Below are 22,955 nucleotides of genomic sequence, written 5' to 3'. Positions count from 1 at the left end.
GCAACTCATGGACACCTGCAGTCGTTCCAGTTTTGTGACAGGAATAAAAAGAAAGAAAGAAAAAAGAAAGCAATCCACTTTAACCACTGACAATGGCCCACAATTGTGCCTCTTTGATCTCTTTTTATGCTACATCCTGCCTTTCATGCATTACTATTCACGCTCCAATCAGTTTGATGTGTGAAGGCGGCAGTAACATGAAATAACTTCCCTCAAATGTCTTAATGAGCCTGCTTTAAAATGTAAGGAGTGGAAAATACAGATATTTTTTTGAAAATGTAGCGGGTAAAAATAAAAAACCCAAAACAATAACTCGTAATAAAGTATAAGTAAAGTACAGATGCCTGAAAATTGTACTTAAGTTCAATAAGGAAGTATTTGTACTTTGTTACTTCCCACCTATGCCCATTACTGTATGTTCAAACTAACAAAGTGAGAAAGAAGAAATGTAAAGGTGATGAATACCCCACGCTGTACTCGAACTGACAACCTTCAGCAGGCAAAAGAAAGATAACAGAAATAATTATGAAATCAGGCAACCAATATCAAAATGATCTGGAAAGTAGTTCAGTCTGCAACCTCATGACGTACAGCAAATAGCTTACTGCTGTAGAGTGAAAACAGGTGTACCTAATAAAGTGGCTGCTAGGTTTACTAAAGAGGCTCAGTATCAGTTTTGTGACTCAAAGTATTTTTGTGGCTGGTCTTATGACTCATGAATTGGTAAGAGTTTCACTTTCAGGAGATGAAAATTTGTAATTCACATTTGCATTATTTAAAGTCTGTGGCACATGATTTGCTGCAAATTGCAAGAAATGTAACACTGAAAACAATCCTGTCTTATGCCTGTTGTGGTCGTGATAGTCGCTATTAGGACAGTTTAATTTTAAGAGGGGGAAACAATATCACAACCAGTGCATCATTGTTGTGTTTGTTGTTTTGACTGTGTTCACCTGATGGTTTCTATCTCTGAATATAAATTAACTATTCTGTTTGGGAATGCAAACTTTGAGGTAGCAGGAGTCATTCCTTGGGAGCAGGGACCATGGGAGTCATGTTTGTGTTGCTCTAGTTTTCCCCGGGACCACAAAGAGTGTTATGCTACATGATGAGTCTAGATTCAGCCTGTGCTGTCCAAGTGTGGAGGATGAAGTGTATGGGGTGGCATTTCCCTCAATGGAAAAACAATGCTTTTCACCAGAGGAGGATATAGCAATGCGTCGAGTTATCAAGATAAGATTCTACGACCAGTGACAACACATGATCCCACAGAGTAGGGTTTATGTGGAAGTGGAAACGATAAAATAGCCTGCCTGCAGTTCTGACCTCAACCCCACTGAACACTTGTGGGTGTGCTTAGGTTTGCTGCTCATGTCAGTGACAGACATAACCAGACTGGCTTACTTGTGACAAAGAATGGGACGCCATCCCACAGAAGTGTGTGACCAAGCTGGTGGTGCCAGGGTGTTGTGCATGTCTCTTCTACATTCTACTAAAGCAACTCTCTATTAAATGAATACATTTTTAAACTGCCAATATTCTTCAGACTTCAATTATCAGTAGCCCAGTAAGCAGTTTGGCATTGGCAGAGAAGATTTGAGATGGCCATAGTATAAGGTTTATGAAGCACTGTTACACAAATTTCATTAATTTTTGTACTAAGTTTATGTGTTGTCACAATTCTATTACATTTAAGATAAATCAGCCTGAAAAAACAAAGGTAAACCATCAAACTCACCTTGTGGAAGTAAATGTATCCCTGCGTCAGCTCATCAGAACCCTCTCCAGAGAAGATCACCACACTGTCAGTCTTCTGTCTGATGTACTTTGAAATCAAGTACATGCCTGTACAGTTAATAGTAAAAGAGTGTAGAGTAAAGTGCATTCCTGTTCATGTAGCCTTATAAAAACAAATCACAACCTACTGAATGTATAATATATAACTAGAATGTTGTTATGTTTGATTACATTACAGTTAATATCCTACATGTCCGACGCCCATGTGGTGGTGCCCCTGATACAAGGCCACGTAAATTTTGATAACTTTTTCCCTTAATAAGTGAAAAAATAATTAAAATCTATTTTAAAACATGTTTGACAATGTAAAACATTTAAGTATGACAAATAAGCAAGAAACTAAAATCAAGAAGGGACAAACGTTTTCACAGCACTGTATATAAAGTGCTTTGTGTTCCACTCACCCACAGAGGCACGTATTGTGGTGATGTCATAGCTCTCCAGGTGGAAGATGACATCCTTCACAACTTCAATACCTTCTTCTACAGTGAACGTCACCTCATGGTGTTCACTACCAATATGAGTGGCCACCTGACAAAACACCAATTGATGATTAAAAACACACCAAGACCTTTTTTTAAGGGATCGGTGACACGCGCCAATGTTATAAGCTTAAGTTATAAGTTAGAAACAGGTCTTATAAGTGAGGGACAAACCATGCGAGCAGCTACGATGTCTGGACTGTCGTCTGATCCGATTGCAAACGTCTGAATGGGATATGGCAGCTTCTCCTCTTTGGCCAGTTTCACAAGTGTAGCAGCAACCAAACTGGAGTCCAGACCACCTGAACAACAGTAATGTGTTTATATTCTGTATCTGGAGTTCCAGAGGGTTCTATGCTGAGAACAATTGGATAGATAAAGTTGGGCATCATCTGAATAGCAGTAAAAATGCATGCGGTGCGTTTTAATGATACCATCTAAGAAAAGCTACTATAATGTAAACAGAAGGACCTAGCACAGAAGCCTGTGGAACTCCAAAATTAACCTCTGTGTGTGTGAAGAGGACTCCTCGTTTATGGGAACAATTGGAATCTATATCTACGTCATATCTAGATATGATTCAAACACGGTACCTTTAATACCTACAGAATGTCTAATCGCTGTGATAAAATATGATAGTCAACAGTATCGAATACCTGGTTGAGGATTAGGAGGACAAGCAGAGATTAGTTCTAAACCATTCCTGTTTTATAACCACTCTTTCAAGAATTTTTGAGAAAAAATTAAAGATGAATCAAGTGATGTAGTGGTTTAATTACTGCAAGCTTGAGCCTGTGGTATGTAGCCCGTTAACAGAGATAAGCTGATTGCATTTAAGCTCGAAGCATTATTTAATAATAGGTCTTCTTTGAGCAGTACTTGTACACAAAAATATGTTTTTTAAAGTTTGGAGAAAGTAATTAGTGAAGTTAACTCAAAAAGATCGATTGGAGAACAAGACTAAAAAGCAAGAGATTGTATAACAAACGCTGCATTTCTAACAAGGCTTGGACTGGAAAATTATTTACTTACAGAAGTCAAAGAAAAAGCTGTGAGCTTGGTTTTTTAAGGACTACGATTTAAATCACTGTGAGACCAAACATGCAGAAAAATACAAGAACTTGTCTGATGAATGTCAAGGAGTCGGATGCTTTGCTAGCTAAACTGCAAAGCCAACAATGATTTATTTTTATTTTTGTTACAAATCTACACACATCCAGGGATGCAGCTGACAAGGCAAGTTGTTTCATATCCCACACAAACTGTTTTCTGATGGAGAGCTTATTAAAGAGCTGGGTGGATAAATCAGTTGGAGCCCAACAGACACTAGCTTTTTTGCTGAACGAGAAAAGTGAACTGAAACACATCTAAAGCATTTATCGTTTTTCTATGGAGTTGATTAAATGCTTACATTTGTAAAAAAAAACTATTCAGTATTTTTAGCCATGTGTTAAATATAAAATGAAGTACTGATAATAATTAGTTTTTTTGTTTATGACTTGGATTTTCGACTTACTCCACAATTTTATCTTTATCTTAATACAATATCCTTCATCTTTTGATTATCAGTAACATAATCCAAATTAAATAATTTACTGCTCTCTACAGTTGGAGAAAATTAATATTAAGTATAGTTAAACAGAGGTCATGATGGTTCATCCCTGTGATTAAAGTGTAATTAAAGTAGTGGGTGGGGGTTTTTTTACATTTTAAGAGAAGCCCATTGAGTTTAATAACAGTTTAAATCCCATTCATTTACAGCAGCGGTCCCCAACCCCCGGGCCTCGGACCGGTACCAGGCCGTGAGAGTTGAGGCTCAGGTGTGAAATGTATAGTTTCCAGGGTCTTTAATCGGTTTTCAGCGTTATTTTGTTATCGTTTTTACCGTTAACTCTGTTTTCCTGTCTTTTCATGTGTGTTATGAATAAATCTTCTTTTTTTTTGGTACCGGTACTAGTTTTATTTTGTTGCATTTATCCGCGACACCTTAAAGGCCGGTCCGTGAAAATATTGTCGGGCATAAACCGGTCCGTGGCGCAAAAAAGGTTGGAGACCGCTGATTTACAGTATCCACATGGATGCTAAATTCACAATAGTTTGGGAACTGTTAGTCTTTGGTTGTTTAATATGATGGAATGGAAGCTGCTCCAAGGATTCTAACAATATGGCTCAGAGGTGTCGATTCATTTAAACCAGGGGTGTCAAAGTCATTTCAGCCCACTTCGACCTTAAGTGGGTCAGACCACTGAAACCTTTCTGTCAGTGTAAAGAAGTTCAGTTTTTCTACATGATACAGATAAAGCTGCTGTGACAAAGGAAAGGAATCTGTCAACAACTCTTTGGAGTTGTATTGTAAGAAATAAATGTATAAAATGAATCCAGTTTTGAGGGGGTGGTATGCAGAACACACATAAGGTTTAAGGCCTTTTTTCATTAACAATGGAACATGGCTGAAAATATAAGCTGATATCACTTTAGGCAGCTCCTAATTTTATAAATTCTGCACTCAGTTTTGCAGTCTCCAGTATCATTGAAATACAGCCAGATGCTGCTCACTTTAAGTTTTCGTTTCTTTCTGCTACGCTTGCTGTCTGCAGAACGTCCGCCCCCACTTCCTTCTTTCACATAATGGCACGATCTCAGTCTGTCTTTGCATGTGATTGGCTGCATGGTGTGCCCATCAAAATAAATACCAAAAGATTCGGCTCCCAGCTAGAGATGGGCCATTAATAACTGACATATGAAATTATCTCACAAGCCAAAAGTAATTGTATTCGGCCCAAAGGCCAGATGTTTCACACCCCTGATTTAAATGATCATAATCATTCTGCTGTATCCAGGTTTTTCTAAAGCAAAGTAAACTATGTTGATCAATTATAAACTCGTGTACTAGCAGGTAGAGACCTGATGTTTACAAATCCACATTTCACTGTTTTACTCTTTGGTGCAGTTGAGCATACTATACAGTTCTTGATGAGGACGCTGCTTTGAGCGCGGAGCCAAGGACGTCATTTACATGAAAAGGGAAAGACCATCTCTGAATCGAGGGGGGGGCCTAAGGGTGCATCTTTCGCCATCTTACAATGCTGTGATTGCAGCCATTCCCAACTCTCTGTGAATAGTACTTATGGCCATTGATTAATGATCTTTGATCAGTGGTTGATGATCAATGGTCATGAGAATTTGAATATTAAAGATCAAGAAACTGACCTCCCAGCTCACTGTTTGCCATTGTAGTTTCAGTCATTATGCAAATGTCCTGTTTATCTGCATTCAGTCACTTGGATGAGTGACGAAATGTTTCTCCCACTGAAAACGCAACGTCCAGATGAACAGAATCAACTTTTCTGGGATGATTCTAACTTCAGCGGGCAGTGCCATAAGAGGCTGTCACAGCTGTCATCCATCACATCTACTACACCTTCCCTATTTCAGTAGCTGCCGGGGCCCAGGGGAGAGAGCTGTGTGGTTTGTGCGCAAGCTGGAGAGGGCAGCTGAGAAGCTGCATGTACAAAATGACCATGACATTAATGCTTGTGATCAGTGTATGTTAACTTTTAACCACAACTCTATATGTAAATTGGATTGCGATGAATTGCAAATAAAACACTTCTTCACTTGTGAATGAACAGAAAGCTCATCACATGTAAGTGAAGTTAATGTTACTGTCAGACAGGTCGACTTACTCACACAGAATATGTCTACGTATGAACGTCTACTCTTAGGCGCTAAAGCAGAATAGCATGTCTCAAGGCACAGAAGCCAAATGAAAATGCAAGCCCTTTCAAAAAGGACATAAGACACACACACACACTTTACCTGACAGAAGACAACCAATTCTCCTGTGAGCCATGAGACGTTTCCTTACAGCATTTTCAAACAGATTTCTGATGTTGCTCTTCACCAGTTCCTCATCCAAACCTAGGGAGACAAACTCTTTAATGTCCTTCACAAATGCCATCTACCACTAGAAATGCTTGATGTTTAAAGTGGTGAATAGACCCTTACTTATAGGTAGTTTCTCCACTGTATCATAGATGGCATGAGAAGGCTGTTGTCTGCAGCAGTGAAACTGTTCCATCTGAATAGACTGAACTTTGCCACTTGGCTTTAAATCAAAGACCTCAAAGTGCCCAGGGGGGAAGGGGACAATGCTGGCAGGAGTACCCATGCCATGGGTAATGTCTATCAAGCCTGTGATCAGAATGAGGTTAGTAATGCAAACATATAAAGAAGCAACATTCAAGCAATATAAACCATCCCATTACCTTTGGCCTCCGAGCACAATGCAAGGAATCCATCGTCTGTGAGGAGTTTGAACAAAGGCCTAACACCATACGTATCTCTGCCCACATGCACTTTTCTGTTGGCAGTGTCCAGAAGAATGAAAGCAAATACACCATCCAGGAGAGAAGCCATCTTCTTAATGCCAAAGCGGTCATAAAGGTGGAGCAGAATCTCACCATCCATTTTAGTCTGGCAATCAAACTCAAATTGCTTCCTCAGCTGAAAGAACAAATGGCAACAAAATGATCATTTTAACTTTCATCAAACTCAAGTAGGGCTAGACCTTTAACCACTCTGGAATTTCCCCAGATGGCCATGAGAACTGCTTCTCTGTCTCTTTAGGTTAAGAAACAGGTGGGGGAGGATTGTGGTACCTGGCACACCCAGGTCTGTGCAGTGAGGGTGCAATGGGAGTGTGAGGCCCCGATCTTTAATTCCCAGATCTGGCAGAGCTCCATCCCAAGTGAGGCTACGGACATTGAGTCATGTTCTGCACCCCACTGCCAGAGCTGCAGTACAGTGCTGCAGCCACAAGGTGGTTGGTGCCTGTTATGGCAGTTATCGCCAAACAAGATAGAAGACACCGTAAGTGAAGGGAGCAGTTAAGCTGAAGTACGAGTCCTATCAAGCTAATGGCAAAAGGCAAAGCCGGATGTGACTCTAGCTGAAGCAAAAACGCAGGCATTGGAGGAACACAGTGAGGCCATGAAGCAAACCTTTGTCAGCAGGAATAGAGTGCTGCTGACTTCAAATGAGGATACAGTCAGGCAGTTTTGGTTATATAGCACCAAATCAGAACCACAGTTACCTCAAGGCACTTTATATTGTAAGGTAAAAACACAACAATAATTCATGGATAGATAAAACTGGGCATCATCTGCACAGAAATAAAAATGTATGTTATGTGTAACGTTCTGGGCGTTGAACTTCCTGAGCGTGAACACTGAGCAAGTGAGCATGCTTGCTTCTTTAATGACTTGGCACTAGGGGTGGGTTTTGATAATCGATTTATCGATTAAAATCGATTCTAGCTCGGATAACGTGATATAGATTCATTAAAATCCTGAATCGATTTTTTAATATAAATTTATTTTGCCCGAAATGCCAGAAACTCAGGTGAAACCTCACAAAAAAAAAAAAAAACACCAAACAGCTAAAACAGTGAATGAGAGCAGGAACACGGATTCTGCACATAAATGTAAACACACAGCTCGGACCCGCCGGATCAGAATCAGTGAGATGTCACCTTTCTCACCTGACGGCACGGACACGGTCGGGGCTGAAAGCTGACAGCTCGCTGATTCTGATGTTTCGGCGGGACCGCACTTTGTGTTCACGCCCCTTTTGCGCTAATTCTAAAGCTGTTAGTTTTATCTCTCTCCAAACAATATTGACCGAACCAGCAGCAAAAGATCCAAACTACGCTTCACAAAAACAAACATTCCCTCTTACTGTTGCGGTTTTGCTTCCACCACTCCTCATTTACATGAATAAATGGGAGTATGAGAGGATGTAAGTATTAGTGTGTCTAATTCCTGCATCCTCTAATGTCTGTAACAACATTACGGTCAACAGTATGGAACACTGCAGTGACGTCTCACAGGACAAATACAGAGGAGTGCACTGTCCACAAGAAGATCATTTGTAACCCCAAAAGGTTGATTCTGTTCACTTGGATGTAGCCTTTTCTGAATACGCTGTTACGTTCCCCTGAGGGGTCTAGGCAGGGAGGGGGAAGTAACAAAAGGAGTCAAGGAGGCAAAAGGGTAAATTAAAGAGTTTTATTAAAGTTTCAATTTATACTAACTAAAAGAGACGGACGAGCCGCTATCACCATTTAAGAAAACAAACAAAACTCAGGCGTTGGTCAATAAAGCACAAAGTAAGTCAAAAAGAGTGCAGCTCACAAGCTGCAAACCACAAAAAAAAAAAAAAAAAACACAGCTCACTAGCTGTAACCACACTAATGGCACTCTGGCCCAGAGCTCACCTTTCCCTGGGATTAAATACTTTTAATTACTGATGAGAGTCAGCTGCACAAAAGGGAAAGGTGGCACCTCCGGCAGAAGAGGTAGTGGGACACGCCCACACAGGCACCTTCAGGAGGAGGCCCTGCTAGGGCCGTAACAACGCTCTGTCCAGATGAACAGAATCTGTTCAGCAACAACTGCAATCAAGCATTTGCGATAACTGGCAATGAGTCTTTTACAGCGCTGTGGAGGAATTTTGGCCCACTCATCTTTTGCAGCCACATTGGAGGGTTTTTCGAGCATGAACCGCCTTTTTAAGGTCATGCTACAGCATAAATCTGATTCAGGTCAGGACTTTGACTGGGCCAAACTCCAAAGTCTTTGTTTTTCTTAAGCCATTCAGAGGTGGACTTGCAGGTGTGTTTTGGACCATCGTCCTGCTGCCCACAACCACCTTGGGGTCACGAACAGATGGCTAGACATTCTCCTTTCAGATGTTTTGATAGACAGCAGAATTTAGCACAGCAAGTCTTCCAGACCATCTCACTACCACCACCACATTTTATTGATGGTGTGATGCTCCTTTTCTGAAATGCTGCCTTTCTTTTACGCGAGATGTAATCGGGCACACGTCTTACAAACATTTCAACTTCTTATATATATCTGAAGTTGCAGATGCCCAAGTCTTGGGCATCTTCAAGATGTTTTCTGACAAAACTAAGATGAGCCTTTATGCCCCTTTTGCTCAGCAGTGGTTTTTGTCTTTGGACTCTGACATTCAGGCCATTTTTATCTTAGTTTCTTATTGTAATCCTGAACACTGACATTAACCGAGGCAAGTGAAGGCTGCAATTCTTTGGATGTTGTTCTGGGGTCTTTTGTGACCTCTTAGTCGTGCTGCACTCTTGGGGTAATTTTGGTTGGCTGCCACTCCTGGGAAGGTTCACCACTGTTTTCGCCATTTGTGGATAATGTCTCTCACTGTGATTTGCTGGAGTCCCACAGCTTTAGAAATGGCATTATAACCTTTTCCAGACTGAGCGATCTCAATTACTTTGTTTCTCATTTGTTCCTGAATTTCCTTAGCTCATGGCATGATGTCTGGCTTTTAAGGTCTACTCCACTTTGTCAGGCAGGTCCTATTTAAGCGATTTCTTTATTCAGAAGGTATGATAGTAATCAGGCCTCGGTGTGGCTGGAGAAATGTAACTCAACTTTATGTTATAGGGGAGAAAATCACTTTTTCACACAGGTCCATGTAGGTTTTTATTTTTTCCTCTCGATGATAAACACCTTCATTTTAAAACTGCATTTTGTGTTTACTTGGGTTATCTTTGTCTAATATTTCAATTTGTTTGGTGATCTGAAACATTGAAGTGTGACAAACATAAAAAAAAAATAAGAAATCGGTAAGGGTGCAAACACTTTAATGCCCCACTATCTCGAAGACTTGATTACAATTCTTGCTGCCAAAGATGTTATAAACAGGAATAGGTCACAGTCTTTCCACATAGGACCAGATAGTTTTGGATAACTTTTTTTCTCCCCAATCATTTAATCAATCAGCGTTTAAGACCTTAATTCCAGACATCCTTACCACCAAACTGGCCCACCCTCAGATTCCCCCTGCCACCTGGTACTGGATCAAAGCTTTCCTCACCAACCGGCCTCAATCAGTCAGACCCCCCACCCCCACTGTCACTCAGCACCAGATCCCCACATGGGTGCCCCCTATTGTACGCCCTGTACACCTCTGACTGCATACCAACTCACCCAACCAATGTCATCATCAAGTATGTTGATGACACCACAGTGGTTGGGCTTATAAATAAAGAATTTGTACCTCTGGTTCCCCAAAAATAAACTAAACATCCTTAAAACAAAAGAACTTGTCATGACAGTAGCTGGCATAGACAGGTCCACTCCCCTCTCATTATAAATGGAGAATGTTTCACCACCTTCAGGTTTCTGGACACAAACATCTCTGGTGATCTCATCTAGACCCACAACACCATTCGCCCTGGTAAAGAAGGTCCAGCAGTGGCTGCACTTCCTCCATGTCCTGAGGAGGAACAATCTGGACCAGAAGCTGGTCCTGGCCTTCTACCACTCCTCACTGGAGAGTGTGCTCTGCTACTGCCTGCGTGTCTGGTACACAGCAGCCACAACTCAGAACAGGAAGGCTACGCAGAGGGCAATTGAAACTGCCACCCCCCCCCAAAAAAAAAAAAATCATTGGCCTCTGAAACCAAGGCCATCGCAGGATACCCCTTGCATCCAACCCCACACCCACTCATAGCCATAGTCTGAGTAACCCTCATAACTGAGCCGCTCACACACAGACTCTAGTCAGACCAAGTCCATTGCGCTACTTTCAAGCACTTTGCAACCTGTCTTCTAATGTGTGCCTTTCTCCTGTTTTTATATATATTCCTCTTGTTTGTTATTTATTCTTGCTGTATATAACACTTTATCTCTTTACCATGCACAGTTGGTGTGGAGCACCCACAATTTCATTATACATTTACAATAACAATAAAAAACTATTCCATTCTATTCTTTGTCCAGTATTAAAATTTGTTTAATGATCTGAAACATGCAAGTTTGATAAATATGCAAAACAAATAAAAAACTGGGAAATGGAGCAGGGCGATATGACCAACAATATTTATCACGATATACATTTGAAAATTTGCGATAACGATATAACGGATGATATAATTGACACTAGACAAAGTGCTTTACAACTCCACAACTTTATTAGTGCAAAAAACCAAATAATGTATTTTCACTTAAACAAGCAGCTGTTTTTTATGTGCATTAAAGTTATATTAAAATGTAACAGTGCAAATGCAAATTCTTTGCTGACAGTTTAACCAAAAGGCATTTCCAGAGGAAACTGGCCGACATATCCTCAGCATAACCATGTATAATATCCACTAAACTTAAAAAGAGGTTAAACACACAATACGGTAACATTATGTTGAAGCACAGCACGTATCACTCCGCGAGGCTCCGCCTACGATAGCCGTAATGCTCCGACAATCCATCAAGCGGTGCGGCTTCGTAGCTTAGCAAAGTCGTACTACAACCTTTGACAGATTTTCGAGCGCCGTGCACATAAAATTGTTTCGAGGTCAGTAAACACAACCAGAGTTCATACATAAGGCACACGGGATTAGAAGGGGCTCTGTCGATTTTCAGAAAAATCAAAGGATTGATTTTAGGTGCGCCATATTTTCCAAAAACACGGTAATAACGACGGCCCGCTAGCATGCGCTACCAAAAATAGTGCTTTGTTGTGTATCTGACGGACGAAAGCTAAACCAGTTCCACACCACTGAAGTTGCAGCATTTTTACAAACCAGTTCTGGTTCATCGTTTCATTCAACGATCTGCTTTCACCCTCCTCATTCTCCATCGCCGCCATGCTTTTTCCACCATGTGCGTATGAAAACAAAGGCACTGCACATGCGCGTTTTACCCATATTCTATCGCGAAATTTTATTTTCTTATCGTTGCCCAACATTATACCGGTATTACCGTGAACGGTATGATATGGCCCAGCCCTACTGGGAAAGAAGCAAATACTTTTCCACTGTATACTCAAAGCCTATAGAAAGAACAGGAGTTACAATAGTGCGTTCCTAACATGCACAAAAGATGAGATTGGTTTTATTTATTGGTGGCAACCATACCACCCAGCTGTTATCAGACAGGCTTTCTGAAAATGGAGCAAAATTTGTATTTAAAATCAAGCATATAAATCCCTGTTGTATGTGTCACACACGTAAAGAACTGGAAGTATTATAAGCGTGAAGGAATTTCTATATTCTCACTGATGATTGGGTGACACTTCTGACACATTAAAGAACAGAAAGCCTAGGCCTTTATCACCATTTGGAGACAATATGCTGTTGAATCAAGAAACTCTAGTGAACACGATCTTCTGAATGAACATGGACCTGGGTTGAACAGTGGGTGTCATCTTATAAATGCACCCAGACAATTCTTTGTTAAATGACATGTTCATGTATGCAGTGGCCGTAGCTCAGGAGGTAGAGCAGGTCATCTACTAATTGGATAGGTTGGTGGTTTAATCCCAGGCTGCTCCAATCTACATGCCAAATATCTTTGGGCAAAATACTAACCCCAAGTTCCTCTCCAGTACATTCATCAGACTGTCAGTGTGTGTGAATGTCAGACAGATAGCATTTAAGCATAGGGGAAAAAAGTACTTGTATGTTGTGTAAAACACTTTCAGTGCTCAGGTAGAGTAGAAAAGCGCTAAATAAGAATCAGTCCTTTTATCATTTATATTAGAGCGTATTATGTTCTACTAGAGACTTTAGTTTGCAGTAATGTGATAACTGGATGTATCCCCTGCTCGAGAAAAATACTTCTTTAAACAACCACTAAAGTTTCAGAACAGAAAGGAGCAGAAGTCTTACTGTTTGGTGGTTGTAAATCTCTCCATTGTAGCAGAGCCACATGTAAGGAAACTTCTTGATGCGCAGCGGCTGCATGCCATACAGCTGGTCCACAATGGCAAGGCGATGGAAGCCAAACCAACAGTTGGTGAAGCCATTAACATTCTCAAAGCGGAAAGCATCAGGGCCTCTGTGAGCAATTTTCATGGCACAGGTGCACTGAACTGACATGGACTCGTCGCTGCCAAACAAAGCCCAGATACCACACATTTTGCAGCTGTGGACAAAAACAAAGAGGCATGTAGCTTACAAAGAGATTACACAGAGTTTAGATTTCTAGAAATGCCTACATAAAAGAGATGATATGCAAATACAACGCAGTGAGTTGGAGGATTTGGTCACCAGCTTCAAAATGAAACTTCAAAAAGCTCAGAGTCTACCTCTCGGATCTCTAACACAGCCGTCCTGCAAACAGTAACTTAACAATAACGTAACCCTAACAAAATATCCTTCATTGTTCCTAGTACAATGGGCTTTAAGATCGCGCGAACAGGTGTGAAATGTGTGTGTTTAGTTAGTTAGTTTGTTTGCTTGTTTTAATCAATTTTAAATCATGCTTTTTATTTGTTTTTGTTTCTAATGTCTCTGTAAAGCACTTTGAATCACCTTGTTGTTGAATTGTGCTATACAAATAAATTTGCCTTGCCTTTAAGTAACAGGACATCATCATGCTTTACAGAATTCCCATGCTCCATGAACACAGCAGACTGATTTTCGAATTTGACTCCAATCACGTTTTAAACTAAACATGTGAGGTGGACGAAGATCGCGCTGAACACAGTGTGTGTGCGTTAGGAGCGTTTGAGTTAATAAACCACGAATTGAAGTCTCTGGTTGCTTCGGACGCACCTTTCCTGCCTCAATCTGTAATATAAGGTGATTGGCTGCAGACTCCCATCTCTGCAGGACCTGTACACCTCCAGGACACTGGGGCGTGCAGCTCGGATCTCAGCTGACCCTTCTCACCCTGGACACAGTCTGTTGGACCTGCTCCCCTCAGGCAGGAGGCTCCGGTCCATTCACACCAGAACCTCTCGCCATAAGAACAGTTTCTTCCCCTCTGCTGTTGGACACATGAACAATAAACGTACGACAGCTCCCACCACTAACACATGACCCTACGCTGTGTTCACTGCATGATTCCATGTTTGGCACTGATCACCACCTGCTCTCATGTATATCTTTCTACGTAGCACTTTTAATTCTTATTCTTACTTTTTTTTTTCATGTCTATTTAAGCGCAATTTGACAGCATGTTTGCACTGAAGCACCGCAGCAATTTCCTAATGTTGTAAACCTGCTCAACATTTGGCAATAAAATACTTTCCGATTCTGATTCTGATAAACTTTAACAGTTACTACGAAATAACTGGGGGGCTTTGGATAATTAGATAGTAGACAACAATAGACCTATCTGTGATAGAAACTGTCTTCCTTCAGTTAATACAACTACCATCAAGCGCTATTCATAATCCTACCAATTAAAAATATGCTCAGCTACAACAATTAATATCCGGAAACTATTTGTGGCTTTCTAACGTACGCCGCGTGCTCAGTTGAACCATTCGTCCAGCTGCGGTGTTGTAGTCGGACCGGTGTTCCAGATTAACTGGTGATAGCAACCAGTCTGCTGGGTGCCTCGGATACGCTGAATTTTTATTAACACTGTACACAGTTGGACAGTGGTCAACATTCACATAGCATATGAGATAGATATATTATAATTTTAAAAGTATAAGTAAAATTACACATGGCAGTTTTCCCAGCATGTTTTTGCTGTGAACGCTTCCCAGTGGAAAGCCTCATTCCTGGGCACAAGCTTATGATAAAGACAAAGAACGCAATGCAGCTTACCGTTTTCACCTAAAAACTTCCGCAAAGAAAGGCATAGACTGTTTGAATACTTGTGGCTAAGATGACGCAACGTTTCAATGAAAAAAGGGAGAAAAAAAGCTACACGGCGAAGGCATTTAATAACCGGATAAGTAACCGCATCTTCAAAATAAGAGCCACGGCACAATAATGGCTCTACAATGATATCAAGGTGTTGGAAAAACGTGGAAAAATAGAATGTATTATGAAAAGCACAAACTAGAAAAATAATAATTGGATGGATGCTTGGTAGATATGATAGACATGGTAGGCAATTTATTAAATCATGAAATCAGACGATTTCAAAATAATAAAGTGAAAACTAGGTAGAGATCTTGAGTTTTACTTTGATAAATTCCCTATTCATTTATTTCTAGCAACAGGTTGTTTGACGAAGTAGCTGACAAAGTTGTGTCCGCCTGCAACACTAAAGCCACACCTGCGCTCTGCACCACCTACATGGCTTCTCTTCTTGTGCAGTCTGTCACAAACGGTGGGAAACTGATTTGGCAGCAAAGTTGGTCTTTTTCGCCGCTTAGATCCCATCTACCTGCAGATCTAGTTTTGTAAATGTATTTCCAATGGAAACTAGCTCATGCTGTGAATGCTTGTGTGGTATGATTCATAATGAACACTTGTACCCATAAAAACAAACAAAATGTATTAATTAATAAAGTAATGAAAGTGCAGGCAGCTAAACGCTGCTTCCATATACCAGCCGCACTACAGTCTTGGTTTTTATAGCGTGTATTTTCCAAAGGCTTTCATTCTGAAGGTCATGTTCAAAATCCTGTGCATTTGTTCCTTTCTAGCTTGACACTGCAGCTGCATGCAAAGTTGCATCATACTTGAAAATTGTGTTGTGATGTAATCAAATACTATTGCAGGTTTTGTCCTGACAAGTTTTATTAAGCTCTGAGAAAGAAGCTGTAAAATGGCTCCTCTCTAAAATATACCACAGATGCTGTCTTCTGCTCTGAAATTGCACTTCACTTTATTGGAATAAACGGTTTGAGATCTTGGAAGTGATTGAGCATTAACTTTGACTATTAAAGTGACAAAGGAACCCTCAATAAATAATATTAATTTATGTTCATTTCTATATTCACACGAAAGTCTGAGGGACTAAAAACACTTCTAAGATCAGTCAATCTTCAGCACAGTTTTTTTATATAGCCAGCACAACTATCATTGGGTATATCATGAAATAGCAAAACTGCCTATCCATCCGTCATCTTCTTATCCGGGGCCGGGGCAGGGGGGCAGCAGCCTTAGCAGAGAAGCCCAGATCTCCCTTTCACCAGACACCTTCTCCAGCTTGTCTGGGGGAACACCAAGGCGTTCCCAGACTGGCCAAGAGATACAATCTCTCCAGTGTGTCCTGGGTCTACCCTGGGCCTCCTCCCGGCGGGACATGCCTGGAACACCTCACCAAGTAGGTATCTTCGGTGGGAGGCAGGCAGGTGAGCCATTGCACCCTTACCCTCCTGGGGCTGGCTGGCTAATACTTGAACTTGGCAGACCTGACCAGCCCCTTGACCAATCTCACCTGGAAAGGTGCCCTAGATCTGGTATGGTGGATAGAGCAGTGTCAGCCAGTGTTTGTGCAGGTGACGAAGGCCCTCTGTGGTGAACCCCTGCGCCACATGCCGATCTTTTCCCTCTCTTTTATCCTGAAGACTGATGCCTCAAAGAGGGCTGAGGGCCGTCTTGTCCCATCAGGTGGGGTCAGCTGACCCGTGGTGTACATAAGCTGGAAACTATCAGAATGTGAGACCCGCCACAGGGAGTTTACTCCCATTGTTATTAGCTTCTGGGATGCCCTTCACTAAAGGCTTACATAGGGGGTAGGCTAGGCCAGGCAGGAAAAGCCTGGGTGATGGGGGTATCTGGTGGTGTGTGGTTTGTGACTCAGATGCAGGGGAAGGGTGAAGCAGTGGGTTCAGGGTGCGGTGTTGGTGGAGGTTGTTTGACACAGTACTCATCTTCTAATCACACCTCCCCTATTTCAGTAGGACACTGGGACCTGGAGGAGAGACAGAAGCTGTCCCAATTCAGCTGCTGCATCCTTCAAAGGCCATATTTGATGGCCAGTTACGTCACAGTGAGGCAACGAGGCCCACAAATGTGTGGAATTCATACAATTTTGAGCTGGTTAAAGTGATATCTGTTTTTATTTCCAGCCATTTTCCATTGTGGAGGATAAAAGTTGTCCAGCACTAGTAGTGAATCCATAAAAATACTTTTTTTTAGAAAAGACTGAACAAAAAACTGCTCCCTTGAAAAAGACTAAATTTACAGTTTAGTTTTGAGTATTACAAAAAAGAAACTATATACAAAGTGTCTTTGAATGGCAGATTTTCAGAAATGTCTGCATGTAGCACACAGCCATGGCTCAGAGTGTCTCAGTGAGTCTCACAGGCCTAAGTGTGCACTTGTAGCCATTTATAATTCTTAACTTGTTTCATCTGCTGCTCACCACAAACAAGCACAAGCAGAAACTTTGGACTTTTAACTGTAGTGTAAAGTTTTACAGCTTTTTCTACTGATTAAAAACCTCCCGTATGACCATTCATACTACACAAAGTAATTAAGTAATAAACAATCAAATGGCCGAGAAACATTTTTTTGAAAACTTTCTTTCACTTTCTACTATGGAAAGGTTTTGATGAGCAATGAGCTGCAAGAAGCTTTTATGTAATCTTACACATTTATTTCTAACAGTTCAAGTCCAAAGTTTCATGCTGATAGAGTTCTTTCTTTGTCAATGGAGCTTTTTCTTTCTCATATATAAAAACAGGGAAATATGTAACTTCTTTCCACTGACAGAAAAGAGTTTCCACAACTGCACTAAAGAGTAAAACAGTGAAATGGAAATTGTTAAACATTAGGTCTCTCTCTTTGAAGTAGTAGTACATGAATTAATAATTGATAAACAAACTAATTTACTCTACCTTACAGAAACCTGTTTACAACAGAATGATTATGTTAGTTTACATGAAACAACGGCTGAGTCATACTAACTGTCAGAGTACTCGAAGCACAGACCGAGAAGGGTGTGTGGCAGCATCAAATCCAACAGTGGAAAACAGATTTATAGTCTGTCACATTAATATAGTGGCAGCCATCCTGTTCAAGCCATGTTTAGTGTTATATGAACCAAATCATATCATATATATATATATATATATATAAATATATAGTATATATATATATATATATATATATATATATATATATATATATTTATATATATATAATATATATAATATATATATGATATAATATATAAATAATATATATATGTCTATATATACCTACCTATAATACAAGTATTAAACCAACTATAAATAACGAATCTAAACTTATATACATAAAATACAGAAATGAATGAGGTGGAATGAATACTACAAAATGTACATAAGGTGCAGCTTGCAGTCTGGCAGTGGGAGCAGTGTGACAGGTCAACTGTTTAGGAGGGAGATGGCGAGGGGAAAGAAACTGTTCCTGTGTCGGGTGGTCCTGGTCTGCAGGCTTCTGTACCGTCTGCCAGAGGGCAGCAGATCAAAAAGTCTGTGTCCAGGGTGTGAGGGGTCTGTGATGATTTTCCCTGCCCGTTTGCTGGTTCTTGAGAGGTACAGGTACTAAGTGGAGGGCAGGGGGGCGCCGATGATCTTTTCTGCTGCCCGTACAGTCTGCTGCAGTCTGCTCCTGTCCTGTTTAGTGGCTGCTCCATACCAGACTGTGATGGAGGAGCACAGGACAGACTCAATGACCGCAGTGTAGAACTGGATCCGCTGCTCCTGTGGAAGACTGTACTTCCCCAGTTGTCTCAGGAAGTACATCCTCTGCTGGGTCTTTTTGAGGGTGGAGGAGATGTTGGTTTCCCATGTCAGGTCCTGGGGGATGGTGGTACCCAGGAACTTAAAGATCTCCACAGTCGACACAGGGCTGTCTGATATGATGAGGGGGAGCAGAGTTGAGGGATGTCTCCTGAAGTCCACTGTCATCTCTACTGTCTTCAGCGTGTTCAGCTCCAGATTGTGCTGACTGCACCAGAGTACCAGCTGCTCAACTTCCTGCCGGTATGCAGACTCATCACCATCCTGAATGAGGCCAATGACAGTGGTGTCATCTGCAAACTTTAGGAGTTTAACAGCCGAGTTCTTGGAGGTGCAGTCGTTAGTGTAGAGGGAGAACAGTAGTGGTGAGAGGACACATCCTTGAGGGGCAACAATACTGAGGGAGGTTATATGAATAAACTCAACTGAATTGAACTCATAGTCACGTGTGTGTAATCAAATTTGTAGATGTGTGAATAAATCGGTACAAGGAATTTATAATGTGTACAGAAATACTGGCTTCAAAAAACGCAGTGCTCAGGCTCTATTTCCTTGCATACCACCAGGTGGCGACATTGGACTGGTAGTGATGAGATCGTCAGACCACAGTCGCTTTCCATCAATGCATCTTTGTTTATAAAGTACTTTAAAACAACCAAAGCGGACATAAAGTGCTGTACAATTAAGCTTAATAATAAAAATACATAAAATATAACTAAAACAAACAAATTTAAAAAGTCAAATTACTAAAACACAAACTAAAAAAAGAAAAGAAAAAGTAAATCTGGCTGCGATAGAAAGCAAAACAAAAATGGGTTGTAAAGTTAAAAGTGGACAGTGAAGACAAACAGCTTTATTCTATGCTTGCTGCAAGTAAATGTTTATGCTCGGGGGCTTTTTCGTTTGTTTGTTTGTTTGTTTGTTTGTCAGTAGCTGTCATAAGCAGTTTGTTTTGTAAAATAAATATATAAGTATATATAATGTTACCATAACTGGGAACAGCTGCGATCACCTTTTCACCTGGCAAATTCATACAAGCACTAAACAAAATGTTTTAAACAAAAACAAACAAAATATTAACTGTATAGGACTCGCTGGAGAATTTGATATTGAAGAGTAAAACTCTACCTGAACTCTGGCCTTTAGAGAAGCATGTTGAAATGATTTGAATTATCCTTTAAACTGCACAACTCTGACTCACCATACAGCTGGAACAGAACAAATGGCAATTATAATAAGAAAGAATATGTGCAGCTTACGTGGAGCACAAGATATCTAGTTATTATCTCCATCTAGTTACCAGACTGTGTGAAAGCAGGCTGGAAAAATGTTCAAATATATCAAACATTGTTAATGCAAGAACATGACAATATTGTTATAGCACATTAAATGATTTATGACCTGTGAATAAGCAAAGAACACATGTCTAAATACTTCTTTCCTTTGCCTGTCTGGTTATCTATTCCAGTCATTCTCAAACTGTGGTATGTGTACCACTGGTGGTACATGGATCCCTCTAGTGGTACGCAGGAAGTCTCAAAAAAAAATTTAGGACTAAATAATATACCATTTTTGATTGAGGGATTTCTGAAAAATTCAAATGTACGGCTCTGATATCACTTCTGACATAAATGAAGACAGAAAACTAAACAGCAGTGATGTTTGTAGGGTTACTGAAGTTGGGCTAGCTGGTATATAAGCTGTGTCCCAAAACCTAGGCTGCATCCTTCAGAGGATCCGGCCTTTGCAGTCTACATGGGCCGGGTCCTTCGAAGACCAAGAAGGCTGGTGCGAGGCTGTGAAATGGGACGGTCTAGAACAGCACACAGCAACACTACATATGAGCGGGTGGAGGGAGGTTTGGGGTCTTCACTCACACCCATTCTGTTCACCGTCTGGAGGGCTGGGAGGAGGTGCTGGCCATCGGACTGGGGTCTGGGATGCGGGGCCTCCCTGCTACTGCAGATAAGGAGGCGGTCTGCTTTCCTCCACCCCAGAGAGAAGAGTTACATCTCCTGGGTCCGGGTACGGGGCCTGGCGCCTGTGGCCCGGCTGGGCCCCTTCTGGGGGGGTGGGGTGCCCTCAGGCCAGCTGGCTGCCGGCAGAGCCCACGTGTCCGTCACTGCAACCCCCTCTGGCCTCTGCTCCGTGGCTGCTGGGTGACCTCTCGTTTGGGGCTCTCCTCAGCTCTTCCCAGGAGGGTGGCACGGTTGCCCCTGTGGTGGTCCTCCTTGGGTCCTTGTATTCTGGGGCCTCTGGATGTCTGGGACCTGGATCTCCTCCATACCTGCTTCATGCCCTGGGGGACGGGGCTATGGCTCCCCACACTCCCTAGCAGATCGTTACATGGAGAAACCTTTGGAATACAAGCATGCTGATCCACACAGGTGTTCACAGACACAAACTACACCTTTCTTGGCTGCTGCCTCAAAGCACACTGTGCGCTGTAAATCTTGCGTGTTGCACAATACCATGTAATATTTAGTATCTACTGTTAGCTAGTTTATTGTGATGATGTTGTATTTATTATGTTGCTCTTTCTTTCTTGTTTGTTTTCTCTTCTGTTTTTTCTTATCTCCATACAGGTGATCCAGCTGTTTTGTTTGTTTGTCTTTTTTTTTCTTCCCCCCTTTCTCACCGTCTCTTCTCCCCTCTGTTTTTCTTTCTCTCCCTCTCTTTCATTCTTTCTCCCTGTCCTATCCCCCAGTCATGTCTGTCCCGTCTGTAACAACCGAAAATCAAATAATATAAATACATAATTATAATAAAGGTCAATCAAATGGACCAATATGGCAAGGCCATGATGATCCAATTGGTAAAATAAATCCGCTTGGCATCTTTCTTGGCCTTCAGACAACAATTCTGACGGCTAAAGATCCAAACGGGACACAAAAAAAAGAAAAAAGAAAGAAATGGGACGGTCTAGCCTTCAGATTTGCGTCACCGCCGTCTCCGTGGAGTTTAATAAAGTCAGCCGCTTGATCCTTGCTATCTAAAATATAACAGGACACTGCCATAAATTCTCGACCATCTCAAACTTCTGTTTAATCAGTTTTCAGTTTGACGTTTATTCAGCTGTATAAAAACCCCGGAGGAACCCACCCGAGGGATTAATAAAGTTTTATTTATTCTAATAATCTAATAAATGTGATCTCAGTCGAACCGATTTACTCCGGAACAAATAAAACCAACCAAAAGTTATCTGAGTGACTTATATATCATGTTTAACCTGAGTAGCGAAAGACCGGGGGGGTCTGAAAACGATGAAGCTGGGAGTCCGCTGTTCTCACCAGCTCTAGTGACCCTTGAACCCCCAGCTAGCTATCAAGCTGGTGGGTGACAGATGTCTCTGAAAACATCGGAGCACTTTTGCAAATATGTGATGTCTTGATAAACCAAGCAGATATTTAAACTGAGCAGATATTTGAAGTTTGCACAGCTACATTCTCGCCTGAAAATATCTTCAAAGTTTATTTTGTGTTCCAGAAAGCGTAATAAAAGTAATATTAAAGCTAAGCAGCTGCCGCCATTGTTGGAAACTGGAATTGGCTGGGCCGCGCTATGAATCCTGGGATATGGTGGGCCACAAAGTATATGCCTGACCCATCATTCAGATCTGGGGAAAAGGAGGACGCATTTGGAGGAGTCTACGAATGAGGCCTCCAAAGGATGCAGCCTACGTTTTGGGACACAGATATAATGATGGGCTACGTGGTGGCTAGCTACACAGCCATGGTTAGCATAACACAAAAACAGTGAGGCTGGAGGATGAACGCTAACTTTTTTCCACTGGATAAAAGTTAACGTGAGGGTTCCCGATGGTTAGAGACAAATGTAATCGCATGGCAGGATGCTGTAAACAGACCAAACTTCAGCCAGGAGAACAACTGAGAAAATCCATCCACAATACGAGGTTAGTCATTCATATACTGCTGCATGGTTGTAATAAAAACTGAGAGAGGCCGACAGTGATCACTGACTTTCTTTAGGGGCTTGTTGAAATTAAATAGAACAAGATTAAAACGTGTTAAAACAGGAAGCAGGGTTTATCACATCATCACTTGAAGACCGGATATCCTACCTGCTGTGAATGTTTTAATGCAGTACACTTGGTGTTATTATCACTTGTCGCATCCTGTTTATGACAGTTAAAATAAATAACATTCATATAACAAAGTTTTCTCGTGTAAACTGAATGTGGTGTTAAATAGGCCT

At 41.3% G+C, this 22,955-nt stretch overlaps 1 protein-coding gene across 2 annotated transcripts in view; it reads right to left on the bottom strand.

Annotated features, from left to right (window-relative positions):
* Window positions 1-15,016, bottom strand: part of asns (asparagine synthetase) — a 30,760-nt gene extending 15,744 nt beyond the window's left edge. Inside the window, exons 1-8 of one of the 2 annotated variants that reach the window (XM_005947044.3) lie at window positions 14,881-15,016; window positions 12,988-13,243; window positions 6,548-6,785; window positions 6,288-6,473; window positions 6,099-6,200; window positions 2,454-2,581; window positions 2,202-2,328; window positions 1,739-1,845 (exon numbers count right to left, since the gene is read on the bottom strand). In XM_005947044.3, coding sequence (XP_005947106.1) covers window positions 1,739-1,845; window positions 2,202-2,328; window positions 2,454-2,581; window positions 6,099-6,200; window positions 6,288-6,473; window positions 6,548-6,785; window positions 12,988-13,236 — 1,137 coding nt within the window. In that variant the 5' untranslated portion in view covers window positions 13,237-13,243; window positions 14,881-15,016. Of the gene's footprint in view, window positions 1-1,738; window positions 1,846-2,201; window positions 2,329-2,453; window positions 2,582-6,098; window positions 6,201-6,287; window positions 6,474-6,547; window positions 6,786-12,987; window positions 13,244-13,875; window positions 14,012-14,880 lie in introns of those variants that run through there. The other variant, XM_005947045.2, reaches the window with a different exon arrangement.
* Window positions 15,017-22,955: the final 7,939 nt, after the last annotated feature.

This window comes from Haplochromis burtoni, unplaced genomic scaffold (genome assembly GCF_018398535.1).
Source record: "Haplochromis burtoni strain Fernald_Lab_line unplaced genomic scaffold, NCSU_Asbu1 Contig_366, whole genome shotgun sequence".
Classification (NCBI taxonomy): domain Eukaryota; kingdom Metazoa; phylum Chordata; class Actinopteri; order Cichliformes; family Cichlidae; genus Haplochromis; species Haplochromis burtoni.
This window is presented reverse-complemented; position numbering and strand designations above follow the sequence as displayed.